The 10,317-nt window shown below is 42.8% G+C and overlaps 1 protein-coding gene across 2 annotated transcripts in view; it reads left to right on the top strand.

The window, feature by feature from the left end:
- Positions 1-5,727: 5,727 nt before the first annotated feature.
- Positions 5,728-10,317, top strand: part of Acpp (acid phosphatase, prostate) — a 50,852-nt gene continuing 46,262 nt past the window's right edge. For both annotated transcript variants that reach the window (XM_013505810.1, XM_005406838.2), the window contains exon 1: positions 5,728-5,925. In XM_013505810.1, coding sequence (XP_013361264.1) covers positions 5,809-5,925 — 117 coding nt within the window. In that variant the 5' untranslated portion in view covers positions 5,728-5,808. The remainder of the gene's footprint in view (positions 5,926-10,317) is intronic.

The following is a 10,317-nucleotide window of genomic DNA, read 5'->3' as shown; positions in this document are numbered from 1 at the left end:
ACAGCCATAGGACAATACTTGCCTGATTGTACCAGAAATCAAGTCCTTGGAATGAAGTATCAGAGGGACTGTGGCAAAATGAGCACAACTATTTCCTGCTCATCCTTGACAACTGAGACTTATTTCTCTCTGACGATTTCAGAAACACGGGGCCCTATCCGTGCTCCCCTCAACTCCTTGGTAATTTCCTCATTAGCTCCGTTCTCTCAGGTTAGTTAGTCCTGCCTGGGAAGAAGTCGTTTATTACAAACAGCAAGGTTTATGAGGGGGGAGGCCCTAGGCAAGTTATGAGAGTCCAAAGAATAGCTGGAAGTCAACTCCGTTCAGTCTAAAAACAAATAGATCAAAGTACTGGTTCCTTTCTGTCCTGGAGCCTCAATACAATCATTAGAAGCCCGTCCTATCTCACCCAAGCCCCATTTCCTTGTAGAGAAAACTGGGTCATTTCTCCTCAAAAAGAAAAAGGAGTAGTCCCAATACATAGAGGGACAGCTAGGTATCAGAGTGAAGTGAGTGAGAGAGATATTCATTCTGGGCACAAAGTTCCGGGAATGCCAAAAATCTCACCACTAAAATAAATAATATTTTAAATGCAATATTTTATTGGGGGGGGATTGTTAGTAACAGAAATTGAACTCATGACCTAGCACTTGCCAGGCAGGCGATGTGCCACTAAGGTAAATCCCCAGCCCCTAAATGCAATATTTTAAAGAATAAAAATTCATGTTAAGAAATCCATGATTAACAAATGATCAGTGTTTTAAATAAAGGTAAGATTGAGACTGAGTTTTCCCCTCATGCTTCTGGCATCACTAAGTCTTGGCAAGGACGCTGGTTCTTATCTGAAGCTACTGAGTCAGAATTTGTGGGAGGAAAGTCCAGGAATCTGTTTTATTAAGATTTACCGGTGATTTTTGCACATGATAAAGTTTAGGAAGTACTGGAAGGATGGTCACTGGTGTTTCTCTCCCGCCCTCTCTGTTTGTTTACTCTGATGAACGAAGCCACATATTGTAGGAACCCAGATAGGAAGGGCCTGAGGATCCCTGCAGGCAGCAGCCACCAGGCAAGCTAGGAAACAGCCCAGGCCCAGCGGGCACTGAGCTGCAGCCCTGGGAGAGACTAAGCCGAGGTCCCTGGAAGCTGCCTGGCTTCCAAAGCAGGGAAAATGTGAGGTGACAACTGTGTGTTCTTTCAAACCACTAGGTTTGTGTTCATCTGTGTCATAGAAATAACTTTTATATTCTAGGTTTTTATACATTAATATGGATTAGTGGTTTCCAAGCTCATCCAGGCATAAAATCCAACAGTGCTGACATAGATATAATGAAGCATATAATGGATGCACTTATTTATTAAGGATCTATATCTATCATCTTTATATTATATATTGTCATGTTGATTGTGTATTGTTATTTTTGTAACATCCTTGAGATATAATTCATGTCATACCATTCCTCCATGTAAAGTGTACAATTCAAAAAAAATAAAGTGTGCAGTTCATGGTTTTTAATATATTCAGAGTTGTGCAAGTATCACCACAATTAATCTTAGAGTATTTTTAGCAGATCAAAAAGACACCATAGTTTACCTATCATAGTACCCCAATCCCCTTCAGTAAACTATGTGTTAGCTCCTAAGATTTCCCTATTTTAAATATTTAATATAAATGGAATAATAACACATGTGGTCTTGAATTGCTGGCTTCCTTCACTTAACATAGTATTTTGGAAGCTCACCCAGGTTGTAGCATGTTTCAGTTATTCTGCTTCTCTGTTTGTTTGTTTGTTTTTGTTCTGTTTTGAAACAGTGCCTCACTCTGTAGTTCAGCCTGGAATTGAACTCATTATGTAGCCCAAGTTGGCCTCGAACTTGCATCATTCTCTCTGCCTCAGCCTCCTGAGTGCTGAGATTGCAGTTACGTGCCACCATGCCTGGCTATTTTGCTCTTTTTACAGCCAAACAATATTTCACTTAAAAATAGTCTCTTGTAAAGTAAAATTCCATGTAAAGCTTTTTTTCCATTTTATGTTTAAAAAAATAGGAATAATACTGTAACACTTTTTTACCTTTGAAAGTATTAGTGCGTTTCATGAATTCTCTAGGTGTATACATCTGACCCTAATGATATCCAAACAACATAGCAACATAGTCATTGGTTATATTGAGAGATATTTGTCTAAATTTTACTTTTGGTCCTTTTGAGACAGTTTAGGCTGGTTTTTAACTCTCTTAAGGTTAGACACTCTGCAGTTTAGGCTGGCTTTTAACTCTCTTTGTAGCCCAGGCTGGCTTCAAACTCACAGCAATCCTCCTGCCTTAGCCTCCTAAGTGCTGGGATTACAGGCATATGCCACAATGCCCAACTATATGTCTTAATATTAAACAATAAAATACCTATTTTATACCATAGGCAACTCCCCCATATGTACATACCAGTGGACTGAGGGAAGAACTTTATTAGTATATGTCTCTGATGTACTATAATTATATTCACTTTGGGGAACTGGTACATACACATACATATCGCCTCTTAATGGTAGAAAGAGAACTTTTCTTTCAAACCTCTCTTCTATCAAATTTTACTTCAGAGCAGCTCGTGTGACACCAGGCCTCTGATGTAATGCTTGGCCTTTGTTTCCACAGCTGGTCAGTCAGTACTGTAACATGCCCCATAGTCCACAAGCATGACAGGGAAATGATATACTTGTAAAGAGCACAGGGATCCAGACAAGAAAAACACAGGCTTTCTGACTAGTGAGCAGCCAGGTACCTATCTTTGGGTCTCAGCTGCAATCCAGACCCTCCATTTCAGAGGCACATATAGCGCTTTTATAGCCCTTGATCTACCAAGAATCATTGCTTTTTGCTCTTTCCCTGGAGATATTTGCTCATTGTCATGGATTCTTCATCACATCATGCAAAGGTACCCCAGGAACTAGAGGATTAACCCCCTCCCCGTTCTTAGAAAGGTGCTGGACATCACTTACTGGCAACTCACTTGAGAACTGCCATGTTGGAAGACGGCCACTGTCACTTTACCCTGGTCACATGCCCAGTCAGAGGCAGGCTGCACACTGCGCCCGGCCGGCCAACTCCGGGTAAGAAGGCCTGGCTCCCTGCACCAGTTCACACAATGCTGAAGTCCTTCCATCTTCAAAGCATTGAGGAGGGTCAGCTGAGGCCTCAGTTACCACTGCCTCGCTGTCTGACTTACCTCTCCACCCAGCCCTGCTTATTTTTCTTCCTCCTACTGGTATTGATCCAAAAGTACTCGCTAATAAACCTCCTACAAGTCAGTCTCTGCCTGGGAGTCTGCTTCCCAAAAAGCCCAACCTCCTCCAATTATGGAGCATTTTTATGCTGTGGTAATTAGAGGCTGAACACTTGATGTGTGGAAAAAAGAGCAGTAGGAGGGGAAGCAGGTGATTCAGCTGGTGCGATCTACTAGTCATGGGAAACCGTGGACACCCTTCACTCTCCGATGATGACATTGCAGCCTTGCACCAGGCCACATCTATGTGTTACCATAGCCTATGTACCATGTGTTCGTCCCAGAAGACCCTTAATTCTTCCCCCAGACCTTATGAGTTCAAGGCTCAAGACACCGAAGAGGATTCTGAACTGAGTTTTGTCTGGGTTGGGGATCTGTCACATTCAATCTTGTGGCAGTCAGGCTTCTCAAGACTCTACATGTGCGTCTTGGTTCTACTCCCTCCCTTACAACTCAATAATCATAGTAGAAGCTGGCTGATCCCAGAGAAAAACAAACCCTCCACTTGTGCAGCTGAAAGGGAATGTGAGTGGAGATGTGTTCAGTTCAAGCAGCCCCTCTGGCTTCTCAGAAAACTTTCATGATTACTGATCTCCGCTGAAGGGCAGGAAGAGCCCAGAGAAAGCAGGGTCCGGCTCAGAAAGGTTGATCCAACCTCACAGTGTAGCACAGGCAGATTAGAGACTCAGGTCATTATTGCCAAGGCTGGAGCTACAATAGTTTCAGGCATCAACCCAAAGGTGAAACAAGGAAGGAGGCAAACAGGGAGTGAGGCTGAAAAGGAAGAAAGTAAGACACGCTACAGAATCAGGCATTCATCGGAAAGAAGCTGGGAAGAGCACCCAGCTGGGGCAGCTTCCTTCCTCAGGTCTCCTGGTGCGCACAACAGGCATTAGTGTGGCCACTTTGTGTCTATCTGGACTGGACAACCTTCCAATCTTCATTTCCTTTCCTTGTAACCCTCTCCTCAAAAAATCTCACTCACTGAAAATGACAGGAGGGACCAGCAAGTGGAAGATGTGACAGCAAAGAGAAGCTCACAAGTCCTCTGCAAGCCCGACCTACCACATACACACTAATTTTTCTCTCTGATTTCCCAATACTGGAAGAACCACGGCTCTCCCACACACGGCGCACCACAATCACAACAGACATCACCTGACCCAGGTAAGGGTAAGGTACCTGGACATAGACTGTGGGAAAACTTATGTTCTCTCCCTGCCCTTGAGGCAGAAGCGCTACCCAAAACTCCTGAAAACCCTCAGCGTGCACCTTAAGTCTGTATTATTTTAACCTATGATGGGACTCATAGACTAGAGAAATGGAAAGCAAAATTCATTCAGTCCAGCTCATCTTTTGTAGCGTCCCCAGTGAGATCACGGCTGGAGAGGCCAGTGTGTGCCTCACCGGAATGAAAGGCTGACGCCAAGGGTGATGACTGATAAGAGGGTTGTGGGCTTGTCTGTTTTCTTGGTGTTTCAAACTGTGTCAGATTTGGAGAGGGACTTCTAAGCCTAATTTTGAGACACCACAAGTGATTCATAAATACCTTAAGACGTGACTAAAATTTGCAACATAAACTTGATCTTATTTTTTTTCACTTCAGTTTTTAAACATCTTTGTCGGGTACATAAGAGTTTAAAAAAAGAAACTGGATACCATGTTTGGCGAAGGGAAGAAGCCCCAAACATGCCAGTACATGGCAATGTCTTCCAGATTTCTCTTAGAATTAGGGGGGAGGGATGGTCCTGTTTTGCTTTGTTTGCTTGTTTGTTTGTTGAGACAGGGTCTTGCTGTGTAGTTCAGACTGCACTTGAACTAACTATGTTGCTTAGGCTGGCCTCGAGCTCATGGTAATCCTCCTGCCTCAGCCTCCCAAGTGCCGAGATTACAGGTATGCACCATCATGCCCAACCTCTTCTAAGAATTTCGGATTTCCAAAGTATAAGAGTTGCTGGCCCACAACTTCTAAAGTCAGGGTTGAATCCACTTCCAAGTGCCAGACACAGAGCCAGTGCTTTATCACGCTCATCTCAAGAAGAGATAAAGGTAAACCGGGCATGGGGCATGCACCTAGAATCCCAGCCCCTGGGAAACTGAAGCAAGCTTGAGTCCCACCAGGGAAATTAATAAGACCTCATTCCAAAATTGAAAAGAAATATAAAGGACTGGGTGTGTGATGCAGCACAAGCCCCTGGGTTCAATGCTCAGGACTGGGGAAAAAAAGATAAAGGTAAACTAAAAACAGGAAAATAAACATCTGCTCCCATGCTCTGTGACCCTGAGCAACAGCTTCCATTCTCTGAGCCTCTGAGTTCTTACTGAAATAGAGGAGATTGCGACCTGGAACTCGAGAATTACATGACATTATTTATATGCCAAGCTCTGCCCTTAGCTTCCTGGAATTTTTATTATTTATGTGTGGCTCCTCCTTCCCCGTCAGTCCCTTGATTAAAGAGCTTGCTTCCCTGTCTGAAGGCTTCTGAAGTGTGAGCAACACCTCCTGACTCCTGCCAGAATCAGCTCTGCCCAGCATGCGAGCTGCCTCGCTCGGCGGCACCCGGGCCAGCCTCAGCCTCGGCCTCCTGCTTCTGCTCGGGCTCTGGCTGGACAGAGGTGTGCGAGCCAAGGAGCTGAAGTTTGTGACAGTGGTAAGTGCGCTCTCTCCTCGCTTTTCCTGGGAGATCATACCAGCAGGGGCTGAAAATCAAGCACTGGGTTTCATTTCACTCTTCTGTTGTCTCCCAGATCTGGGATCTGTTAAGACTCAGAAAGCAAATAATCAAGTTTGGCAAGTTCCTCTCAGGACATAACATGCATATCCTAACAAAAAAGTTGTGCTGATTTTTTTCTTTTTCTCTTTCTTCTTTTTCCTTCAATGATGTTATTTGCTTACTTTACAACTGCCTTCAATTCAGGTTCCTTTTTGACAACCGCACTGGAACTACAGAAGCAGTTGCTGGTGCTCTTTATGTCGTGGGAGCTAACCTGGCTTCCTCTGATTTAATGATTATTTGCTTGTAAGCCAAAAGCAAAGTTTTCCTCCCACACATTAAGCATCCCCTTCCCTTTATGGTTATCAAAAAATCAGAGCATATATTGGTAAACAGCCTCTGTAGCATGAAAGAGAAATTAAACTCTGAATTTTTGAGAATGCACTGACGTATAGATTTAGTTGATCACTGAAGTCATGGTTGTGCTGGCCCAAGTATGTGGGACAAGTGCAGGGAAAGCACAGAGAGGTGTTAATGCATGGATCATGTTAGGAAAATAACTACACCATTGGCACTGCTTAGAAATGTATGGAAACTGTTAGCAAAGCAAAGGGAGCTTACAGTGTTACATGGACTCTTTCATTTTCTATGTGTGGCACCTTTTCTCTCTGTGTGTTTTTGTGTGAGTGTGTGTGTGTGTGTGTGTGTGTGTGTGTGTGTGTGTGTGTCTGCATGTGTCTTTGTGTTTAAAACCCTCCTTATCTTTCACAGGCTCTCTTGTTCTTTCTGGTCTCTAAATTTTTTATCTGATACAATGAAAGTGGACTGATTAACAAGTAACTTTTCTTTCTGTAAGAATACACAATGTTTATTTTTGTTATTTGGACGAATACTACCTTTCACTTAAAACTTAAACATGAAGTTCCTGTCTTCTCAACTTGGTGCATTCAGAACTTTCTTCTTTACTTTCTACAGATAACCTGATAACCATGTTTATATAAGTCATGATTCTTAGTACAGTTAATCTTTAATAGGTCATGAGTCAACAACAGAATGAAAAGAACCAGAGAAACATATTAGTTTATAAGCCAAAGATCTGGCACCTGCGGGATTTCTGTGCTGTGGACACAGCCTCATATCGCATGCCTTCCATAGGTGACTTTGACTCACGGTTTCCTTGTGAACATGTTCAGTAGAAACAAAGCATGGGGCCATGGAAACCTTGCTGTTTGCCATCTTTGTCATCCTGTAAACTGGGGCATGCGTCGCAATTTTACAGGAACACCGGCTACCACATACGGTAGATTCTGCCCTCTCTGCTTTGCTCTCAACTTCAGCTAACCTCCCTTAACTATCACACTGTGCATTTCCTTCCCCCTTTCCATTTTGGTTAAAGTGTATGCAGGGACTACAAGTTAATTCTTCCCTGAGGAACACCAAAATGCAAAGGTAGTTACCTTGGAATTAAAACATCAACAAGTATTGCCTGAAACTAATATTCATTATCTTTCTTTCCAGGCGTCCTTCCATTAATGATAAATGAAGGACAATGTACTGCAGCTTCCTGACCCTTAACCAAACCAACTTTCATGACTTAAGCCAGAAGATAATACTTTCTTCTCCTATTGATTGTAGAGAATATTTTACTTTCAATGATTACATCATATATGCAGGAAAATACTTGGAAAAGTTTTGGGAGAACCAGAGTAAAAGAAAGGAGTCAAGGTACTTACGCCACACCAAGCAGTGTTCTGAGGGTTCAGTATGGATTGTGTCACATGATTCTCTCAAAGGTCCTATAAAGGAGGGTTGCTAGAAAAAACATAGGACAACCAGTTGAATTTAAATTTCAGCTAAGAAGAGAATAATTTTTAGCAGAAGTATGTTCCATGCAATATTTGGGCATCTTATATTTTTATTTTCTAAGTCTGGCAACCATTCTGAAAAATTTTTAAAACTTATTATCCCTACTTTAAAGATGAAGACATGAGAAATAAAGTGATTAAGCAATCTGTTCATAGTCACACAGCTGGAACAGCAAAGATAGATCCGAACCCAAGCTGTCTGACCCACTGGCCATGCCACTAATCACTAGATATAGTCTTCTGTGCGCCCATAATTCAGAAAAGAGAGCTGGTCTGAGATCCCTAGAAGGTTTACTATATTAGTCTGACTTAGAATCAGTAGGTAGGGGCCAGGCATATAGGTCAGCAGGACAAACCCCTGCCTGCTAAGCACAAGGTCCTGAGTTTGATTCCCAGTACAAAAAAAAAAAAAAAGAAAAAAGAAAAAAAGAGAGAATCAGTAGATAATTTCCTGGCTTATCCTCTGTGATTCAAGAAAAATAAATCTTATCCAAAAACTGTTCATGGCAGAAAGAACAGGAAACTGTCCTTGGTTCTTGTTCCTGCCTATGAATAGTCACAGTATGATCTTTTGAGGGGGTGGGTAGTAACCGGAGCTTGAACCCACAGCCTTCACACTGAGCTATGTCCCCAGCTTTTTTTTTTTTTTTTTTTTTTTTGAGTTAAGGTCTTGCTGAGTCATTAAATTGCCCAGGTGGAACTCAAATTTTCAGTTCTCCTGCCTCAGCCTCGCAGAGAGCTGGGATTACAGGCATGTGCTACCACAGTTGGCTACAACATGATCTTTCTAAGCAGTTGCCAAATTGATTCCCTTGGAATGCCAGTTCAGTGACTTCTGGTTTTACTTTTGGGTTTTGGGTTTTTTGTTTTGTTTGTTTGTTTATATTCTGAGATAGGGTCTCAGTATTTCATTTGGGCTGTCCTTGAACTCACTGTAGAGCCCAGGCTGGCCTCAAACTCACTGCAATCCTTCTGCCTCAGCCTCCCAAGTGCTGGGATTACAGCTGTGCAGGTGTTACAGGCAATGACTTATTAATAGGTGCTGAATGAGAAAAAATGGGTTTTCAAAGTTAAGTCAGCTTTGGGGACAGAAAGTGGGGCAAAGTGTGTTAAAATATATCTTTAGCAGCACTACTCAGTCTTTAATAGGCACTGTTGCTCAGTGTGGTGGTGCACGCCTGTAATCCCAGCATTTGGGAGGCTGAGGCAGGAGGATTGCTGTGAGTTTGAGGCCAGCCTGGGCTATAAAGTTAGTTTAAGGCCAGTCTGAACTACACAGCAAGTCTCAAAAACAAACAAACAAACAAACCAATCACCGTGGTCTTCAAGGAAAGGCTGTAAGGATCTACTACACTGTTTCCTAAAATGACTGTGGTGTCCACCTCTCCCTTTTCCCCCAGAAAGAGCTCAGAGAATTTTTATTTTTAACTTTACGGAGGGACAATAGTGAGTGTGCTGAGTCCTGTGTGCCCATCAACCAGCTTAAATCATCATCGCTCAGGGCCAAGCCTGTTTCTTTTGTGTGCCCACCCACTCCCCACACACACCCACGTGGCTTTTTTAAAGTCCCCTCCTGTCCCATATTATTCCCCCAGGAACAGGGCACTGGCACTTTAAAGCACAATCTCTCCCTTCCGCCAGGGTGAAACCACAAAGTCATTTCAGACCAAGAGAAAAACTCCCTCTCGTTCCCCCAGGGTTTTACAGAGAAAGGGACGAGGAGTCGTTCTCGTTCTCGGGGATGGCTCTTCATTCTGCGTGGATGACGTCTTCACGGAGCATTCTTACCCAGTCACAGGGCATTCTCGAGGGACACAGCCTCCCACCTCTGAGCAGCTGTGTCTACCTGGGATGGATGAGTAACCTCCAAACTGCAGGTGCAGAAATTCAAATGGTGCCATCGCATGGCTCACATTCTTTCTCACTCCTAGTTCACGTTGACAGTCTAACCCCATCATTGATTTTCTAGTGCTATTTTCCAGGACAGAAGTTGCAGGTCAGACTTAGGGATGCACTGAACAATCATTAACTCAGTTCCACCACCACTGGCCAGGTTTGGGACCATACACGTGTCACTTAATGCAACAGCTGCATTTCAAGTGCCCAGATTGAAAGTTGGAGTGACAGCAGTAACCATACTTCTTACCTCACACAGTCATATTTAGATCAAATGACAAGATGCACGTGTGCAATTGTGAGCTGTGATTCAGTCGTAAGGTGCTGCTGGAACTCACCCATCTAAAATAGAAGCTTTCCAACTTTTTTCAAACATCTAGGCGATCTTTAAGTATGCTCTTTTTTTTTTATTTTTATTTTAAAGAATAAAAGAAGGATAACATAATAATAGGGGGACTTAGCAAATTACAGACAAAATGGTAGGATATTATCAATGGTTATCGTTTTACATATTATTATCTACAAAATAGTTTCTCAGGAAAACAAATAGACAAATAATAGTGAGTTA

Source organism: Chinchilla lanigera, unplaced genomic scaffold (genome assembly GCF_000276665.1).
Source record: "Chinchilla lanigera isolate Chin_1 unplaced genomic scaffold, ChiLan1.0 scaffold00100, whole genome shotgun sequence".
Lineage (NCBI taxonomy): Eukaryota > Metazoa > Chordata > Mammalia > Rodentia > Chinchillidae > Chinchilla > Chinchilla lanigera.
This window is presented reverse-complemented; position numbering and strand designations above follow the sequence as displayed.